The sequence below is a fragment of the Sphaerodactylus townsendi genome, linkage group LG05 (assembly GCF_021028975.2).
Source record: "Sphaerodactylus townsendi isolate TG3544 linkage group LG05, MPM_Stown_v2.3, whole genome shotgun sequence".
NCBI classification, from domain to species: Eukaryota; Metazoa; Chordata; class Lepidosauria; order Squamata; family Sphaerodactylidae; genus Sphaerodactylus; species Sphaerodactylus townsendi.
Genome location: NC_059429.1, coordinates 57,158,702 through 57,180,278, shown reverse-complemented (window position 1 = coordinate 57,180,278; position 21,577 = coordinate 57,158,702). Strand labels below are relative to the sequence as shown.

General features: G+C 40.9%; 1 protein-coding gene across 1 annotated transcript in view; it reads left to right on the top strand.

The window, feature by feature from the left end:
* Nucleotides 1-17,147, top strand: part of CTH (cystathionine gamma-lyase) — a 31,408-nt gene extending 14,261 nt beyond the window's left edge. The window contains exons 5-12 of the mRNA XM_048496078.1: nucleotides 285-416; nucleotides 4,251-4,308; nucleotides 7,483-7,560; nucleotides 9,178-9,330; nucleotides 10,037-10,158; nucleotides 12,427-12,479; nucleotides 13,216-13,354; nucleotides 15,944-17,147. Coding sequence (XP_048352035.1) covers nucleotides 285-416; nucleotides 4,251-4,308; nucleotides 7,483-7,560; nucleotides 9,178-9,330; nucleotides 10,037-10,158; nucleotides 12,427-12,479; nucleotides 13,216-13,354; nucleotides 15,944-15,970 — 762 coding nt within the window. The 3' untranslated portion in view covers nucleotides 15,971-17,147. The remainder of the gene's footprint in view (nucleotides 1-284; nucleotides 417-4,250; nucleotides 4,309-7,482; nucleotides 7,561-9,177; nucleotides 9,331-10,036; nucleotides 10,159-12,426; nucleotides 12,480-13,215; nucleotides 13,355-15,943) is intronic.
* The last annotated feature ends 4,430 nt before the right edge of the window (nucleotides 17,148-21,577 follow it).

Genomic DNA, 21,577 nt, shown 5'->3' with positions numbered 1-21,577 from the left:
ACCTGTCTGAAAAAATTTACCCTGGTTATGACTTTAGAGAGTGGTTAGACTTTTCTACAATGCTTTCAGGCACAGAGATGTATTGACTAGCCACTAGGTTAGGTCTTCTTTCACACCCAGCCTGTTCTTTCCCCAGAGTCAGATTAAATTGTACAAGGCCTGCTTATCACCACAGGCACACTCCTCTCTTCCAGAGATAGCAGGGAGAGGAAGACAGGATATACAGATTGTATAACTGTTCAGTTTATTGCCTTTACTGACAACCTGTCCTCTCACAATAACAGCTTGTCTGGCTTGAGACTCCAACAAATCCAATGATGAAAGTGATTGATATTCAAGGATGTGCAGATGTTGTCCATAAGCACAAAGGTGTTATCTTGGCAGTTGACAATACTTTTATGTCTGCATATTTCCAGGTAAGCTCATTGCCCCAAACTACTCAAGAAATACCCCATGCACCCCTTGTTTTGTTTTCAAAAAAAGTCATTGCAGAAAGAAATCAGCAAAGAAAAATTCTTGGTTTGATTTCTTGTTTAAATCTACTGGTCCTGGTGCTTAATGCTGGATGGGTAATTGGGATTTTATCAGTGTAGATGCAGTACTCAGTGTATTTTCCTGTGTTGTGAAATTGAGCCACCTTGACCTTCTTGGCCTGTGGAGGTTTTTGGCATAGCGGATATTATATTTCTCCTTTCCTAGAGCAGATAGGTCAGATATTCTGTTTCATGCTTCCTGCAGCAATCTAGCATCGTGATCCTAAACAGCTGAACTGCAAGCATGGGAATAGCAAGAAGGTTGTTGTTCACGATGAACTTTCCCCTCCTCTTGCTGAGCAAATGATCAGATCTGTCCTCTCTGAGGACTTCCTTTCCCCTGCCCCCAACGTCAATTAATTGCCCATCCAAATGAAGGTGATCCACCATAGGTTTGATAACCTTGATTATCTATTCAGCAATGTATTCCTTGCATATTTGGATGCAGAGTTTTTTCTTATGATGAAGTACAGTTATTAAGGGCATGCTTGAAGAGGTGGAAAGTCTCTGACATGAATTGACTGCATAACCTTAAATGTTTATCTTTACAGGTTTGTTGTACAGATTACTGGGATTGTGTACAAGAGATGTGTTGATTACATAGGTAGTATGAAATATTTATGGATCATTATTCACTGTTGGCTACTGCAGCATAGTTCAGCACTGAAAGTATGGAGGAATGCAGTGGTACTCTGTGTGAGTGTGTAGCAATGGATTGCACTTCCAAGCATACAACATATTTATAATATCTAACTACTATTAATCTGCAATGGACTTAGCACCCTGATTGTCCTGAGATTCTTTGCACCAGTAAATTGACCCTTAGTTTGGAGAATCAAATTTCTGACCCAGCCCCAGAGCTAAAAACGGGCTGTTACAACAGTGCTTCAGGGAGTTTATTTCTACAGTAGCATCTAGGGTATGTGAGAGAGATCATTGTGCAAAGATCATGACAATTTCTGGGGAACTTCTGTTGCGTCATCTTGATGTGCTGACAAAAGCAGCATACCCATGAGGTTCATTTCTACAGATACTTTTTCTGCAGCATGATTCTGAACGTTGCTCACCCAAGGGATTTTAGTCTGACTCTGCAGAGTGCTTCACAAACTATCATGTCTACCCTTGCTACAATATGATGCCACTTTTTATAGCAGGGAATTCAAGGCTAAAACGCAGTGATGGTCACACACAATGAGCTCTCTGGAGAAGAGATTTCATATCCTCCAAATAGATCTAGGAGGGGTTGTGTGGTCAGGAGAGTTGAGGCTGTCACCTCAGGCACTGGATTTTGAGAGGTGGCAGTTTACACCATAACTGTTACTGTGTCTCCTTCACCTGTATTCCCTTTATCTTATCTCTACCTGTCCTAATTTGTCCTTCACTTTCACATCAGCCCATAAACTACAGCTGCAATTTTTCTTCTCTCCTTGTTCCCCAGCTTCTTAAGACACGGGATGCAAACCTGTTCATGGCCACATGAGCTTTCAAACTTGCTCAAGATTCAAGAGCGGGGGAGGAGGGGGTTCTCTTAGGAATGTATGTTTTGCCACACACTGTTTTTTAAGATGCTGGGGAACAAGGACAATAATATTGCTAGCAGTTCCTGGGAAAGAACCATAGGGGTGGGTGGCTGGGGCAACTTCCAGTAGTACCCCCTGTTGAGCCTCCACTGTATTATGCAGAGGTGTTCATATAACTTGGCTTTTCAAAGTGAAATCTCAGAGAGGATTTTTTCAAAACTTCTTTTTTAAACATAAAGAGCAACTAGAATTCCATTCATTCTTTTCAGCACATGGAACAAGCAAAATATAGGGTTTAAAGGTGTATAGTCAGTAACTTAGTAACTGATTTGCAAACAGGAAGAGTTGTCATAGTTAATTATACTGCTGCACTAAAGTAGCCCTTGGAGAAGAGGAGGGCAGTAAAATGGAAGGACTTTATGTCATGGAATTAGAAACCTGAAGATGACATGGGCCTATAGTCCCATCCCCTTAATCATTTACAACCAAACAATCCTAGTAGATTAGCCAGTATAATAGCATCTGATGATTCAATGTGTCATGGATTACCAGCAGAGAACGGAAAAGAAGAATATTTACTGTGACATAATTTCCCAATTTCTAGGGAAATAATACTTTATAAAGAAAGACAAAAACTAATGTTGAATTACATAGATTATACTACATTTCATTTCCCAATGAAAATCTAAGGAAACCCCAAGATTAAAGTTGTAATTTCTTCTGAAGAGAACTTTTTCCTCATCCCATGTATGACAAATGGGGTTTAAGCATCCAGGGAAGGCTGGAATTGGACGTTAAGAAAAACATGATGTCAGTGACCTTATTTGTTTCTTCATCTTCACTGGAATTTGGAATATAAGTTTCTGTGTCCCTGCCTCACATACGTTGTTGCTGGTTAACTGAAGAAATTCCAATATTATCATGCCAGAAAAGAGAAGAGAAGATGGAGAGGCAGCAGCTCTCTACTTCTGCTCTTTCTGTATAAAAAGAGATAATTCTGAGTAAACAGGACTGCATGATTGGCCTGGTCTATAAATCCAAGAATAGTCCTTTTCTAGATGAAGGCTGTGAAGCATTTTCTGCCTTTCTTATGGGCTCTTTCACCAGCAAAATTATGGTCACACAAATGTGACATCAGCTTTCTTTCTTCATCTGCTTTCCCCTTCATTCAAAGAGCTCTGGGCATCATAAGCAGAGATGTACCATTTTATCCACATTGCAAACTGGTGAGGAAGCAAAGGCACAAGTAGTGGCTTTCTTAAAGCTATCTAACAAGTTTTACAGCTGAAAAGAAGAAGAGTTGGATTTATATCCCCACTTTTCTCTACATCAAGTAGTCTGAAAGTGGCTTACAAACTCCTTACCTTACCCTTCTCACAGCAGACAACTTGTGAGGTAGGTGAGAGTTCTGAGAGAACTGTGACCAGCCCAAGGTCACCCAGCAGGTTTCATGTGTAGGAGTGAGGAAACAAATCCAGTTGACCAGAAAGGAGTCCGCTGCTCATGTGGAGGAGTGGGGAATCAAACCCGGTTCTCCAGATTAGAGTCCACTGCTATTAATTATTGTACTACTGAGTGACGATCTAGACTTGGACTGGAAAGATCTGAGTTAATCTGCTACAGCCCACTGTTGAAACCTCCCTATTCCTGAGATAATAACTTCTTTTAGTGCTGTCCTTTCCCTGGCAATTTCTTATCCCCCTTAAATCTTTCAAGTGAGAGCTCTTGCGGCTCACTGTCACTAGATCAGTGTTGAAAAAGTGGAAATAAGGTTCACTGATGCTTTCCCAGGGATGATGGCTTCAGCTTCTTTCTAACAAAAAAGTTGGGGACGTGCTACTTTTAACATCATTTGTCAAATTGTTTTATTTCTTAAACAAATTTTCCGAGTTCCCCTTAGGGAACTTGCCTTGGCAGCTCTGGAAGTTGTTTCTCCCTGCTTATCTTTTACAACAACCCAGTGTGGGAGATTAGACTGAGAGAGCGAGTGACTAGCCTAAGGTTACCCAGGGAATGCTATGGATAAGCAGACATTTGAACCCAGGTCTCTGTGATTCAATTCAGTATTCCTAAATACTGGCCAATATCTGCTCTTGATTGTGCTCAATGTACCTTAATATCCAGTGTATAATTCCTACTGATTCTTTCAACAGAAAAGGAATGGAATCTTCAACTATTTGCTGTCTTTCTGTTTCAGCGTCCCTTGGCTTTGGGAGCAGACATTTGTATGTACTCAGCAACTAAGTACATGAATGGTAAGTGTGTGCATATGAAAAACATTCACATTATCTTGATTTTCTTTAACAGCATTATAAACTGTGTTAATCTTTCTTATTGCCTCTTACAAACCATGTGGTATAGCCAAGTGTGGTGTAGAGGTTAGCCGCCAGCGTGGTATAATGGGTAGCAGCAGGTGGACTCTAATCTGAAGAGGCAGGTTTGATTCCCCACTTTTTCACATGAGCAGCGGATTCTTATTTGGTGAACTGGATTTGTTTCCCTGCTCCTACACACAAAGCCTGCTAGGTGATCTTGGGCTAGTCATAGTTTTTCAGAACTCTCTCAACCCAAACAACTTCACAAAGTTTCTGTTGTGGGAAGAGGAAGGAAAAGGAATTTGTAAGCTGCCTTGTTTAGTACTGATCTTTTAAAACCTGTTTCTATCTAAGAAAATTAACAAGCACATAACAAAAAAAATCATAATTAAGGCCATCAGCCATGACAAGAATGTTTGAGCAAATCATAGCAATTACAACACTAGGCATACTCATAATTTAAAAGGAAAGTATTTACCATTTTTCAGTTAATTTAACCAAATGTGAATAACCTTTTACTCATTGTAAGTTCTCCATGAGTGCTTTATTCTGCATTGTCCTGTGCAGGAATTCAACCAGAAGGTTGTGGCTGTTCTTAATATCCTAGTAATTTTTCTCTCTTTCACAAGGTTATTACTTGTCTGAGTTTTACAACTAGTAAAATAAAATGTACATAAATATATTAAACAGTGTAAAAGTAAATGTATGTGATATCTCTTATTTGCTAACAGCACTTTATACCAGAGGAGCATCTTGCTGTCATTAAACAAAATCAGCTGGATCTTTGATTTGAATTCATATACCACCCTCCCCCCGGAGGGGTCTTACTAGTCTTAACACACTTGTGATGCAGTCATAAGAATACTTTGCTGGGACTAAGCCCGATTCAATAGACGTGGGTAGGATTCTGAGTAAGCCGCATTACCCCATATGTCCCCCAAGCAAACTTGAGGTCAGCAACTGCAAACCTGGTGGTCCCTGGTCCTACTATTGTCAAATTGGCCTCAACCACGACCAGGGGTTTTTTGGAATGCTCTGCCACCTAACAACAGGACACTGCAGGATTTGATGCAATTCTGCAGGGCTTGCAAGGCAGAGCTGTTCCACCAGACTTTTGGTTGAGGCCTGAAAACAGGAAATTGAAAATGTAATTACCATATATACTCGCATCAGTCGAATTTTTCAGCACATTTTTTGTGCTGAAAAAGCCCCCCTTGACCTATACACGAGTCAGGTGTATTTTTAAAAATATTTAAGGTTTTTACTTTGTCGGCTGCCAGGGGACATAGTTTTTAGGCTAGCAGCACCAAAATTTCAGGGATTTTTCAAGAGACTCTCCTGATGATACTACCCAGGTTTGGTAAAGTTTGGTTCAGGGGGTCCAAAGTTATGAACCCCCAAAGGGGGTGCCCCATCCCCATTGTTTCCAATGGGAGCTAATAGTAGATGGGGCTACATTTTGAGGGTCCATTACTTTGGACCCCTTGAACCAAACTTCACCAAACCTGTGTGGTATCATCAGGATAATCTCTTTCTGATACCAGCCAGGTTTGGTGATGTTTGGTTTAGGGGGTCCAAAGTTATGGATCCCCAAAGTGGGTGGCCCATCCCCCATTGTTTCCAATGGGAGCTAATAGTAGATAGGGCTACATTTTGAGGGTCCATAACTTTGGACCCCCTGAACCAAACTTCACCAAACCTGATTGGTCTCATCAGGAGGGTCTCCTAAAGATACTCTGAAATGTTGGTACTGTTAACATAAACATTCCTCCCCTGACCAAAAATCCAGTTTTGAAGGATTTTAACTCTTGTGTTTTAGTTTGGTTGCTGGTTGAGCTAAGGTTTTTGTACTTTTAAAGTTATTGTTGAGACCATATTGTTTTTGTTGACCCTCTTTTCCACTTACAGAGCTAGTTTACTGTTTTTCTTTGAAATAAATATTCAAAAACATTTAACCTACTGATGCCTCAATTAATGTAATTGTATTGGTATCTATTTTTATTTTTGAAATTTACCAGTAGCTGCTGCATTTTCCACCCTCGACTTATACGCGAGAATAAGTTTTCCCAGTTTTTTGTGATAAAATTAGGTGCCTTGACTTATATGCGGGTCGACTTATACACGAGTATATACGGGTATCTATTTTCAATTTTACTTGTTGCCTGCCCAAATCATTTCGAGAGGCATAAGAACAAACCAATTGCAGAGCGTTGTCCTCACTGATTGTAACCATTATTGTATTTGAAAAACCCTGACCTGCCTTTAACAGCCGTGAAGTTTAACGAGGCCAGTTGGTTAATTATCTAGAATCTGGCTAGCTGTTATATATTTACCTTGAGATTACTTTGCCGTGCCTTTCTAGCTTTTGTTTATATATATCACTCCAATGGGAGAATGAAAACAATTTTCCAAAACGTTTGGTCACTGTTTGTAAAAATATAAATTTATTTGGGTTACTTAACAGTAAAAAGCTACTCCAGTGGGAGAACTATTTTTTGAAGTTTTCATTGTTAGCCTGTGGGTACAAATTTTCTTCATTTTCACTTTTGTGTGTACCTTCCCCTCTTGCTTGTGGCGAGGGCGGCATACAAACAGAATCAAACAAACAAACCTGCTTAGGATTGCTGTCTTGGAATCAGGAGTATAGCTGCCATAGCACCAGCCTGGCCCTGAAATTGCCAGCTGCCTGGAGAAAAATGTCCTGTCCCTTTGTGTTGTTTATTTCACGAAAAGCTTCAGCTGTCCAGTTCCACACATTAAGCCTCTATTAAAGGGACAGGCCATTTTTCTCCAAGCCTGACCATAATTTCAATGTAAGCAGTTTGAGGATGGCAGTTTTCAGAAGAAATCATTGTCCTGAATTAAAATCACACTTGTATAGAGTAGTGGGGGGTGGGGCAACCATAACAAAATGCACTTGTGTGTTCTCTTTTAACATATAGAGCCATATTTAATGATTATTTACTGATTTTATCTGTGCTCTATCTATTTGTTTTGTTCACCGCCCTGAGCCCTTCGGGGGAGGGCGGTTTATTAATACAATAAATAATAAATAATAATAATAATAAGTAATAAGCAAATTGTTATTTTTCCTTTCCCTTCTTGTGTTTTCAGGTCACAGTGATGTTGTAATGGGACTAGTGTCAGTAAATGACAGTGATCTCTATGAAAGGCTCAAATTTTTACAATATTGTGAGTATAAGTGAAACATAAAAAGCAGCAAATGGATAGAAGTGTGCTGAAAAGTGTGTGATGTATGCAAATTTCTTAAATCTGCTAAGCCATTCTCCAAAAAAAAAGTTTTTGTATTTTTGTGTAGATTTTTGTATGTTTGTGTATTTTTGTATTTTATTTCAGAAGTTTATCTTGCTTTTCAAAAACCTCCAGTGAAAGAGTTCCAATACTCCTATAGGCTGTTTATTTCTTTTCTTTTTCTTAATATTTATCTGAATCAATGTTTCATCAACAACCAGTTACTTCCAGTGAGAAATACAACCTCTTACCTGTTGGGTTTTTGAACATCCTGTGCCTTTGGGGAGCAAAATGCGAGGGTCAGAAAGAAGTGTGCAGCGTACCTGGCCCGGGGTTGGTCTGTCCCTCCTACCCTCCTTCACGGGCTATCTTTGGAATGTGTGATGCCCTGTGTTCAAGCCCTGGCCAGGCGTGGGCCCTTGATGTGGTGCCTCAGGCTAGAAGACCCTCTGGGATCACCCACTCTGGGCCTCAACTGAGGATGAACCAGGCCTGGCTCTTGGCTCTCCCCTCCTCACTCTCCCCTCCTCACTGGTGTGGCTGTACTTCTTTCCCTTAGTCCATCCATCTCTTCTCCTTTCCACATGCTGCCCACTCTGTTCTCTTCCTCTTCCTTTTAACCCTGCTTCCAGTTTACTCCACCTTACCCTTCCCTTTCTGTTCCCGTTCCCTCCTCCCCAAGCCAAGGCCTGCCTCCAGGCCTCTGTTGGTTCTTGGGCTGTCTGTCGGGTCCTGCTGTGCCGCTGATTGACTCCTCCATCCAAGAGGCCACCCAGCCTCTTGAGGAGCCATGATTGGGGTGGGGCTGGGGTCCTCTGCAGTGTCTTGCCAACTGCCATGTTGGCCAGCCTCCCTGGGTTATCTTGGTCTTTCCCCATGGCCACTGACTTCCCACTGTGGCATCCAGACTGCAGCCCAGCTGGGCCTTCTTACCATCCACTTGGGCCGTGGGTGGGTCACTTGCTGCCTGGTGTTACCACAGGATAATTCCCCTGCCCCACTGGGCTTTGCCCTGCCTGTCTCCCCAGCGGAGCTACTGTAGGCCTGGGGATTTTGCATATACCCCCCCTCCACAGAAGACAATCTGTTCCCTATAAAATTGGGAGGTTCAGTTAACTTCTCTTATTCTAGAATGTAGATACATTAATGTAATCATAGCTTGTTCTGTATTAGCAACCATCATGCTTTTAAGATTTGTATCAAACCTTACCAATCTAGGTGATTTGTACTTCCTGTGAATTGGAGGGGTTCATGTTGGACATTCTTATCCCCCTTCCCCCAATGCCCCAAAATGACCCAGAAGTCCACACTTATACAGTCCATTTTTGGTCTAGACCTCCAGGCTTTGGGATCCTGAATAGAATCCCAAATAAGTGCAGTATCATTAGGACTTTATAGTTTGGATTAAACCTCTACTAAAGTTTGATATCCTGGACATGAGAATACAAACTTGACATGCATTTAGAACATGAGTCTTGAGTCATTGAGTCTTGCTTGTGTAGAGCAGACCCATAAGGCTTAGAGTAGAGAGAGTTATTTCTCCTATTTCTTATGCAGCCCTTGGAGCAGTTCCATCTCCTTTCGATTCCTACCTTTGCAACCGGGGCTTGAAGACATTGCCGATCCGCATGAAACAACATTTCCACAATGCACTGGTGATTGCTCGATACCTTGAATCAGATCCCAGAGTGGAAAGGGTCCTCTTTCCTGGTAAGTTAACTTTACAGTACTTGGCCGTTGCTTTCTGGAAAAAACAATGCCATTGGCTATGATGATGCAATTTGTAGCCACCACAAGCTGGAAAGATCCAGGTGAACAGAATGGGCCAGCAAATGTGTCAATAATTCTGGAGATTGAAATGACTGGGTTAGACTAGCACCAACATCGGCTGGCAACTAGCTTCTTCCATATCCACCCAGCATTTTACCCTCACAGTCTTTCCCCGCAAATGGCTCCTTTGCTTTACTTCCATTCCAGTGTGCACTCTCATTTCAGGCAGAGCCTGCCAAAATTTAATGATAACGTAATGCAACAACTGCAGTTAAAATGGACCTTTCTTTGATTTCTGGAAAACGCTATTTTGGAACCTGTGGAGTTGGGGTCTCAACACTATTAAAGCATTACTGAGGCCTGCTGGACATCCACTTTACTTTTATCTATTGTGTGTGTATGTATGTTTAAAGTGCTGCAATTCCAGAAAGCGGTTTCAAAGGCAGGTGACAAGCAGACATGGTTTGCCAGTGCTTTCCTCTGCAGTCGTTCTTAGTGGTTTCGTTTCCAAGTACAGCTTCTGAGATCTAATGAGATCAAGCTGCCCCTCCTTTCCTTTTCATAGCTTTGGCTGCCTACTCCACATTGAATAATTTTTTCCATAATGTTAAAGATGATTTCATTTGTTTAATACATGACATTTCAGGATTGGCCTCCCACCCTCAATATGAGCTGATGAAGCGTCAGACCACAGGCTGCCCAGGAATGATTTCCTTCTACATTAAAGGAAACCTTGAAAGTGCCACTACATTTCTGAAAAACTTGAAGGTAAAACTTTTGACTATACGGTGCCTTTGAAAGAAGAACATTGAACGGCAGCCTGTTAGAGTGTAGAAACTTGAAGTGTTGTCTGATCTTTTGGGGAAGGAACTGCCCTATGTATCATGGCAATAATGTAGTAATGGTTAGCATTAGCATGTAAATAACTGATATAACTATGGGAAGTGCCACTAATGAAAGGGAAGGGAAAGGGTGACTCAGAATTAATAGGAAATGTCCATTCAGGTATCTGGTGCTTACCTAATACGTTTGAGCTAGACAGTTCTTTGTATTGCCAACTGTTCTCAAATTTTGCTCTCCAATTAAAATGGCATTTTGAAAGCAGTGGAGCGTTAGCTGATGTAACACCAGCTCAGTATTTTAAAACAGCTTAAATAAACGTTTGACTTCAAAAGACTCCCCACAAATCGCTGTTGCATCCTCACACATCATTGGAAAGGCATTGTTTTAAATACAGTTGTGCAGTTTGTATGAGCTTCCCTTGCTTCACTGTTAGCAAGTTATTATTAGGCTTGTGCCCTCTGGCGTTGGACAGATTGGCACCTGTTGCAGCAAACTCTTTAATCATTAGAACCAAATTAACGCAAGCTGAGCAAAAAGCTCCCCTTCTCCAGGATTAATGGCAAATAAAATTGTCTCATCAAGGAACGCCTAAGAGGACAAGAGACATGATTTTCATTGCTTTATAACATGACTCATCCCATGCAGGAAAACAGATGCAAATAATAAAATCCAAATCTTGTCCCAACTTTCTCTATTCCTGGCTAATAAAAAGCAATTCAGTCCTTACCTACTGTGAGTGGATCAATTCCTTTTTTTGATTGTGTATTGTTTAAATTGGCCACTCTTTGTAATATCTCCTGCCCCTTGTTTTCAGTATAAATTCATAAGCTTAATGGTTGAACACTTCATGCATCTGTTAAAGTGAACTCTGATTCACAAATGCAGGAGTTGTTGAGTGTGAAGTTAAATCTGAAGAGAGAGATTTGAGTCCAGTAGCACCTTAGAAATTATCAAGATTTTTAGGATATAAACTTTTGAGAGCCAAGGGTCCGTCATTCAGATACAAATAGGAGAGCGGATCACTTGTGTGTCACAGAATTTGCCTATCAAAAGGTGCCAAATCACTGGCTTTGGCCCAGTGGTGGGATTCAGCAGGTTTGCATCACTTTGGCAGAACCGGTTGTTAAAATGGTGCTTGTAAACAATCAGTTGTTAAATTATTTCAATCCCACCACTGGAACCTGTTGTTAAATTGTTTGAATCCCACCACTGCTCTGGCCCCTGCATAGTAGCAACCATCCATGTTTGCAAATTACTGTTAGGCAAATAATTGGTGCAGCTGGGGCTTGTGGGTCCATCCAGTTTCAAAGAGTGAGGCTACTGAGAAGGCCTTCTCTTCTGCCACTCCAGTCTTTTGATCTAGTAGTGTGATATCTCTGGGCCAAACTATGTGTTACCTTTTTCATGTATTTCCATATGTTATGGTTAACTGCTTATAAAACTGTGTTAGGGGGAGTTGTTTTGTTAATTTTGCTGCTTCGCATGCACAGGTACAGTGTTGCAGAAATTGCTCCCTCATGTAGTTTTTGCTTATGTGGGCAGGAGCACTTCCTCCCCTGTTTAGGCTGTCTGTTTTTTGGGGAGAGGGGTGTTCATTCCCCACAGCTGCTATTTAGCTGCAAAGAACACAATAAAAGACTGAAAAAGGTAGCCTGTGGTTTGGCTGCCTATGTAGGCCTGGCGAGTGCAATTGTCATGGTCCTGCTTTGTGAGAGAAGCTGAGTTTTGCCAAGCATCCTCCTGCCAAATGAAATGCTGAGTTTTGTTTATAGCCTAGCAAGGAGTACATTCAGTCACCAGTGTTGTAAGCTGCATCCTTTACTATCTAATGTGGTTTCACACCTGAACAATTTATGCTTTAGAATTATATGCCAAGCCTTTCCTGTTTCAGCAATATTACTCTACCATTCTCCAAAAGGAGGTATTGAGTGATTCATTGGGTGATCCAAGATGTACAAAAGATGTTCCAAAACTGCAAACCAATAGGCACTTTGTTTCAGTTTTTGTTGAAGGGGCAGCTTTGTTGTGTTTGATGCTTCCTTATTATTTATTCTCTTCAAATAGTTACTCCTGTGCTTCTCAGGTGCATCTAACTCTTCTAGGTTCTTATTCTTGATAGAGCTGTTCATTTTTAAAAAAAACAAAAAACTGAATGTTTGTTCAAACACAATGCTTTGTATTTTTTTTCTCTAGCTTTTTACACTGGCTGAAAGTCTTGGAGGTTATGAAAGCCTGGCAGAGCATCCGTGAGTGAAACTTCAGCTAAAATATCTGGGGGATTAATTTGAAAAAACATTTTTAATACAAACAAGTATAGACTTGTGAATGTGAGATGCAATTATGGCAGTGTTGTGAATCCCTATCACTGTGTTAGGGGAAGAGGGGGTAGCACAGTGTAAGAGTCTTTGTTTTGCATGCAGAAGGTCCCAGTTTTAATCCGTGGCATATCCAGTTAAAAGAGTCAGGTCAGAGGTGAAGTAGAAGTTCTCTGCCTTAGACCTAAAATGCCACTGCTGGTCTGTTGAGCCTTGATTGATGAAAGTCTGATTCATTATCCAGTGTTTACTTTGCTAGGATGCCTAGCAAAGTTGCAAACCTGGTCTTGGTTGTGAAATATCTGATGTGAGATCTGTTTTTATGATGCTTGTCTTTATCCTCTGCTGTGGCTTTTTGCCAGTGAATTCTATGGGCAGTATGCAATGCCAAGTTTCAAAGAGTTGTCTGCTTGCCTGCTTATATTGATGCAGCAATTCCAAACATCCAGAATAAGTGACCTGTGGGTATCAGGCAGTAGCCTGACATGACTCCAAATGCTAGCCCATTCTTGACTAGGTCCAGAACTCATGAACTGATAATGTAGTGTATACTTTCATATTTTTTGCAGTATGTTGTTCCTTTTAAACTGCTATATTGCTGACAATTGCTTTATCTGTATCTAGTCTTTTATTTACTAATCAGGATCCATGTTCTGTTCTTGTTCAGTGCCATCATGACTCATGCCTCTGTTCCAAAGGCAGATAGGGAAGCCCTCGGAATCTCTGATACATTAATTCGCATGTCTATCGGCTTAGAGGACTGTGAAGATTTACTGGAAGATCTGGACCAAGCTCTGAAAGCAGCTGTAAGTCACTTCATAATTTAGAAGCTCCAAGTGTGGACATTTTTTATTTTTATTTTAAAAAAGATTTCTTATGGTTTCAGGTATTTCTGGGTTAGCAGAAATGCAGACCAGGAACTTCAGGTCTTGGCTTGGTTATAATTCTCTTGAAATACCAGATTGACAGCTTGGGAGTGCTGGTTGACACAGTGGTCATCTTAGAAAACCAGGTGGCTACTGTAGCTCAGGGTTCTTTTGCCCAACTCTGGCTGGTGCATCAACTGCATCTATTTCTGGGTTAGTCAGATCAAGCCACAGTGATCCATTCCTTAGTTACATCAAGACTAGACTATTGCAGTGCTCTCCACTTAGGACTACCTTTGAAGAGTGTTCTGAAGCTGCAGCTAGTACAGAATGCTGTGGCTAGACTGCTGATCGGGGCCACCTATTGAGAGCATAAGTACTCAGTAGTGCAGTAATTGCATTGCTATTGCCAAACCCAATTCAAGATGCTGGTTTTGTACTTTAAAACCCTACATGACTTGAGACCTGAGTATCTGAAGGATAATTTTCTCCCATGCAGTGGCGTATTTACCCAGGTACCGAGGGGTACCCTCTGCCCCCAGGCGCCACTAACCTAGTCACGTATGGGGCGCAAAATCGGCCCCCCACGTGACCAGGAAGAAGACGGCAATGTGGGGGCATGGCCATGCCCTCCCCAAGCCCCACCCCTGTCCTCAGTGCTATAAAAGCAAGTGCCGGAGGCCGATAGACGACAGTCTTTTCTGCCTCCCCAGAGGGGAGGGCAGACGGGACTGCTGGCTGCCGGCTCCCTGGGAGCCAGGAGCAAAGAGGGGCCCCCTGGAGAGGCTGGGGTGGGATTTGGGGAAGTGTGACCACGCCCCCAGGGTGACATGGGGCATGGCCACGCCCCTAAGCCCCACCCCCGATAGACGTCTGTCTCTTCTGCTTCCCCAGAGGGGAGGGCAGAAGGGACTGCGGGCTCTCTGGGATCTGGGAGCAAAGGGGTGTTAGTGGTGGGGGTGGAGCCCTGCCCCCCCGGCGTGGGGGGGTGACCAGAGACAATTTGTCTCCGGGCACCATTTCTTCTGCTCCCATGCATCCCTGCTCAGGAATGAAGATCATAGGAAGATGCTCTCCTGTCCCATCAATTAAAGACACTTGTTTGGTGGATACACAAGAGAGGGCCTTTTATGTGGCAATGCCACAATTATGGAGCAACCTCCCCAGAAAGGTGTTTTTGCCCCCATTAACCTCATTGTCGATCTTCAGAAGGCAGTTGAAGACAGTTTTATTTAGGACTGCATTTTAATTAAGCTTTTATTATTGGCAGTTGTTAAACTGTGACTTAAATGAGTTCTATAATTTTTTTGTTTTTATTGTGTTTTTATATTTTAGTTATACAATAAACATGCATTGAATGCCACAGGGCAGAAATGTAGCTAATAAATGTTTTAAATAAATAAAAAATATTTTCAGTGAATCTTGGAACATCTGAGATCTTTAGTTGATCAAATAACTTAACAAAATAAAGTAGATCTGTGAAATCTTTCTGCTTCTATTTAGTTTATGTGCAGAAGCTTAGATCCAAAATGAATAAAAGAAAACGGATGAGTTTGGCTCATCTGGCATGCATATAATTGTTCACATGTATACAATTTCTTGCTGCCATATGCAGCTGGTAGGCAGAATCCAAATATCTTTTTGCAATAAATCATGGATTGTTTCTTTTAATATTATTGAATAGATGTTTGATATTCTCATGAATAGCAAGAAATGTGGCTTTAGAATTCTCTAGACCCCAAACAGGACTTTGCAAGGGGTGTGCCCATTCCACAGTGTACTTCCATGCACAGTCCATGTACTCCTTCTCTAAGTACACACACAAACTAGTTCAACAGCACGCTTATCTGACCTGTGAACTCATTCATATACATATTAACTTTCCCTGCTTCAAACCAATGTTCTCTCTACCCCATACTAAGGTCAATTCTTTCAGTACATCGAGTCTGTTACAAGCCTAGCCAGTTTCTACTCCACTGCCCAAACTATCATCCCTGGTCTCCCAATATTGGCCTCCTTGTTTGGCTCATTAATTTCATCTCCTGATACAGAAAATGCTTTCATTAGGTGGGGCACAGTGCAGGTCAGAATATTCTTCTTCCACCTATATCTTTTCTCTGCTCAGTTTTTCTATTGATAAAACCTATGGGAGGGAAGGTTTTTTCCTTTTGCATTATACATGCTGCTTAAGAGTCCTTCACAAAATAACTGATGTGAGTAATAACAATAAGGAGAACTTAGAATAAACACGTAACCCAAAATTGGTCTCTATTATTATTTTCATGATAATTCCTTTTCTTTGCAAAGTAGCCTAAATTACCTTAAAATGTAGTATGCATTTGAATGTTATATCTTGTATTATTCTACTTGATTACTGTTATTCTTTTGATGTAGCTGAAGAAGACAGCTAGGAGTTTAAAAGCTTAACTGGTGTATTACGTGCTTTGTAAATCAGATGTCACTAAAGTGATAATTCAAATCCTGAATGAAAACTGCTTATATAATTCCTCTTATTTTCTGTTATTACAGGTTTTTGATTATAAAGTCCGTAACTAAAAGACTTGATTCCTGTGCATCTGCAATATAAGGAAAAGGAACTGAAAAACTGTGCTGCTCATGAATTTTCTGTGATTCAATATTTAAGAAATGAAAAATTATCTTTAATGTTTTGAAAGCAAGACAAATTGAAAGCAAGCCAACAATGGGGACCTTTCCCCATTGACTTGACTAAACCTGTGCCTTCTATTAACATTGTATTCTTTGATCTAAAACAAAAGGTCACCATTCTTTCCAGGATAGTTTCAGGTCTACAGTATAAGATTCGAGTCCAATAGCATCTGAAAGCTATCAAGAGTCAAAGCACCCTTTGTCAGATGACAAAAGCAGTTTTGACAGTCAAAAGCTTTTACCCTGGAATTCTTATTGGTCTCTAAGGTCCTGCTGGACCCCAAAAGATTCCACAACTTGCTACCTTTCCAGGAGGATGTGACTTTGATTACTTGGGAATAGGGCAGCTAATAATATCTAAATATATTTGAAATAGTTTGTCATACCTGGGCATGTTAAAAGGATGTATCATTACACCAGTGCCTCCTGTTCTTTCTGCTCCTTCTTGTCCCTGATTTTTTAAAAAAAGATTGAGCTATTTCTTAAAAAACTAAAACAAAACCACTTCAGATGCAAAAGGTGGTATCAGATAGTTCCTGCAATGATGTTATTTGTGTCTTTGGTGCAATACTGAAAAATGAAGCAAAATGAGTGGCATGTGTATGCATTGGGTTGAATCCAAACTTGCATAAGCAGAAGGATCGCACACAATTACAGCTTTCCTGCTTTTTCCCAACAAGTTCCCCTCACCCATCCTGAAAATCGTCTGCACTGAAATCAAGCAACCCCCCTCATCAGCCCCCCCCCCCCAACTGTATGAGAATTGCAAAGTTCGTTTATTGGAGGCAGGTGGGTGAAGGGGAATGTGGGAAACATCCACAAGCAAGTGCTTTCTGTTTATACAAGTTTGAATATATTTTGGTTTTTATTTTGAAATTCCCAGTGTGTATTTATATTTGATTATACAAGTTGTATCTTTTGGTTACATTACTTGATTTTGCATTGGGCAATTTTACTTTTGTATAAATCTATTGTTCTGGTATTTTGTATGAATGAACTGTAGCAATAAGTAATAACATGTCCTGTTAATTTCCACAACTCATTAATTAAAGCAAAGTTGATTTGAGTCCAGTTTCTCTGAATAGTTATTGAATTGTCAAGTATGCAGAAGAACAAAGCCAGCTGAGAGGAAATCAGCTTGGTTTCTGCAAAGGGAAGTCCTACCTCACTAGCCTTTTGGAGTTCTTTGCAAAGGTTAATAAACATGTGGATAAGAGTGATCCAGTCAATACTATGTATTATGATTTCCAAAGGGATTTTGACAAGTCCCTCAACAAAGATTCCTGAGCAAACTTAGTCACGAGACAAGAGGATGGGTTCTCCTATGGATTTAAAATTGGTTAAATGATAGGAAGCAGAGAGTAGGAATGAATTCTTGTAATGGAGTGAAGTAAGCCATGGTGCCCCCAAGGATCATTTTGGGACTAATGCTTTTTTATTCTTTAATAAAGTATCTAGAATTGAGGGTGAGCCATGTAGTGGTCAGTGTTGTGGATGATACCAAATTGGTCAGGATGGTGAAAACCAAAGCAGATTGTGAAAAGCTGTGACATCATCTCTCCAAATTGGGTCAGTGTGCAATGATATGGTAAATAAAATTCACTGTGCATGTTGGCCCAAAAATTGTAACTATATGCCAATGACATCTTAACTGTTAGTGGTTAAAGGGGAAATGATCTTGGGGGTGTGGTAGACACTCTGATGAAAATGGCAATTCAGGTTGTGGCTTTGGTGAAAACAACAACTCCATACTGGGCAATATTAAGAAAGGGATTTGAAATAAAACAGCACATATTGTAATGTCCCTGTATAGCTCTGTGGCGTACCCTCCTTTGGAATATGGTGCACTTTTGGTCACAGTATTATTACTCAATGAACAGGGGTCAGATATTAAGTGCATAGATAGGATCCCTTCACTGATGTCCCTGAAGAATTACACATCCTTTTTATTTCCTAAAGTTGGTCTTTACCAAAATGGAAAATAATAAATTAAATTATGTCTTTAATCTGGGAGCTAAAGGAAGGGTAATGATGCAGTGTAAGATCACAGCAATCTCACAGTATTTCAAAGATAGACCATGCATGCAGAAAAGACAAATGTCACCTCAACCCCACCCCCAACCAAAAGTAATAACAGTCTCAGTTAAAAACATCCACATTTGTACAAATAACAGCATCTGCTTTATGGGTTAAGATCAGATAACTATGTCTGTCATCATCATGTCTTCAGTTGAGACATAAATGGGACTGTGCAGGTGCAGGCCGGCTGCGGAGAACTGACCAGCGAATTAAGCAAATTATTCTGAAATTCCCAATACAAAGATCTATGGACTGCTCTATGTATTGAAAGTTTACAACATTTGAAATCCACCCTAGGCCTAAATTTCCTAAAAAAAAACATTTTGCAAACATCTCATGTTCAATCTTGCATGGGAAACTACTGTGATAGTAGAAGCCATGAACTTGAGGAGTTTCTGGATACAGATAGCCCTTTGAAATTTATTGTTAGAAAAAAATGTGATCAAGGACAAAATAGCCTTATACTGTGAAAATGTCCCAGTAAACTCAATGGTTTGTGTAGGCTTGAAAACAGGACTTTTCTATGTTGATTGGCCCTAGATTGGTTAATGTTTGTAAGGTGAAAGTCATTTCATGCTCCAAAGACTGAAAGGAAGGGGTGACAGACAGGCATTTAGATAGTGATACACTTCACAGCCCTTTGACATTAGGAAGACAGCTACAGCTGACATGTATTTTGTGAGAGTATTTGTTGTTGTAGCCACACCAAAAGATAACATTATATTCATACAGGTTGCCCCCATACTTGAACCTGAAAAACTTCTGGACTTCTGGTTTGGGTCGCAAAGAAGCTGGTTGCTCCAGAGTTCCAGAGCACACTCCTACCACGTTGTAACTATAACCTTCAAGAGAGGTCTCAAGAGAGACCTTCAAGTGTCCCTTTCTCTTGCTATTGATTTCCTCCGAAGCTGCCTTATGTAATGATATAATTAATACTTACCACTATGATTCTAAAATGTCTATCTATGAATGTTAATGGTCTATATAGCCCTAGTAAACATAGTAAAATATTTCATTATTATTATTTATTCGATTTGATAGACCTCTCTACCCACAAAGGGCTCAGAATGGTATACAGCTTAAACAAAGAACAATAAATTACAAATACAAGGAAGTAACAAATCGAATAACCCCATTAAAATCAGTAAAACGAAATACAATAAAATCAGTAGCAACAATATGACCCACCCACAAATTTAGTGGATGGCATCTGGTCCTAACCCCGAGAGGGGACCAGAAGTTTGTCAAAAATAAACAGATGGTACATAGGGCATCTAGGAGGGGCGGTAACTCAGTGGTCAGCCCCTGCAAAAGCCCAGTGGAACAGCTCTGTTTTGCAGGCCCTGTGGAACTCACCAAGGTCCTGCAGGACCCTAACAGCTGGAGAAAGAGCATTCCACCAGGCAGGGGCCAGGGATGTAAAGGCCCTGGTCCAGGTGGAGGCCAGCCACATCATAGAGGGGCAAGGTACCATCAGAAAATTTGCCTCTGCTGAACAGAGAGCAGAGGCGTAGCTGGGCCAAACTGCACCCGGTGCACAGAGTGTTTCCCCCCCCCTGCCCCCCCCCGCGGCACACACATACACCCCACACCCCTTCCCACACTTACCTACGTTCCTTTTCTTTATGTAGTACTTTTTGAGGCTGAAAAACGCGGCCTATTTACAATTCAAGGAGAAAGCTGCCTGACTAACTATACTTCCCAGGAGACCTTGTGAGCCTCAAGGTCTCCTGGGAACTGTAGTTCCTCAGGCAGTTTTTCCCCTTTTTCCCAGTCCAAACTCTGTTGTAGCAGTGGCCAGCCTAGTTGGACTATATGATCAGTCTGCCCACTGGATGATTAGATTTCTGATGAAATCTGATTTTAATCGCAGAGAGTAATACTGGGTGAAGATCAGCTCTCTGATTGAAAATGCAAAATAAACCTGACGTCCTTGACTGTTGGACAGCTGGGTTTGAACAAAGTGTTGTAAGGTACAGTGCATTTTATATTTCAGAAATCATAACACAGCTCTATACAATTTAATAGACTGAATTGCAATAAACTTCCATCTGTGCAATTTGTGCAAGCTTGCTGTGGCCTCTCAATTTGTGAGTCATGTTCATAATAAATACCTAAAACAAACAGTTTGAAACTTCTGTGCTTTTTGCACTCTGGAATAAAACCACATGAACACTCAAAACACTACTTTAATGCTATATATTACAAGCCACAAACCCACAAGGACTAGTGGGGGGTATCTCATTTTCCCTCCCCCTACTGTTTCCTCTTTCTCCTCCATGGGCAGACCATTATAACTTGATTCCCTGTTCTGTAGGGTGTTTGAGCCACACTCACACTTATTTAAAGTAGATAGTGGTCAGACAATAATTCAGGCCAAATTTCCAACTCCAAAATTAAATACAAGGTGTGACCTCCTTTATGTGCCGCACCTCTTGCAGTTTGAGAGAGGCCCAGGACAGCCAAAGAAGCTATCAGATTTTGGCCAGCAAAGTATCGTTGGCATGAACAGTGAAGGGCTCTGGGCGGTGGACAGCATAAATTTATAACATGACTTTGCACTCCCATAACTTTGGACTCCCAGAACCAAATCTCACCAAACCTGGGTGATAGCATCAGGAGTCTCCCTGAAACTTTGTTGCTTGTAGCCTAAAAACTGCGCCTTCTGCAGGCCAAAAATGGAAAAACACTGAAAATACCAAAAAATCCCACAAACGAACCATCTTACAGGAGTAATTAACATATAATTAATGCCAGTGGTATTTTGCAGTTGAAATCTGCAAAAAGGGAAAGACTCACAAGCTAATGTTGTCTTGGGATGAATCAAAAAGACTGACGCAAATTGCAAGATGCCATAGTTCCATTGTACACCACATTGGTCACGCCACACTTTGAATATTGTGTGCAATTCTGGAGGCCTCACTTCAAAAAGGATGCGAACAGAATGGTGTGGCTGCAGAAGAGGACAACGAATATGATCAGGGGCCTGGAGACCAAGCCCAGTGAGGAAAGGCTGAGGGACTTGGGAATGTTTAGTTTGGAGAAGAGGAGGTTGAGGGGGAACATGAGTGCTCTCTTTATTTATTTATTATTTGATTTTCTCTATTCTTATTTATTTATTTGATTTCTATGCTGCTCTCCCATGTTGTGAGAGTGGCTAACATCAGTAATATACATCACAATAAAATGCATCACCACCCAAAATCTAACAATAAAATACATAGCAATTAACTATAAAACCTGGACCCTTAAAATGCATATCCCACAAGGGGATAATTAAAATTACAATATTTTCCTCATACCCCATATAGTACATATGATCAGTAACAAGGGGAGATGAGGGGGAGGTGGGGAAAGCCAGCTAAGTTTGATAAAACTTTAAATATGTGAAGGGCTGTCAGTTACAGGAGGAGCTGT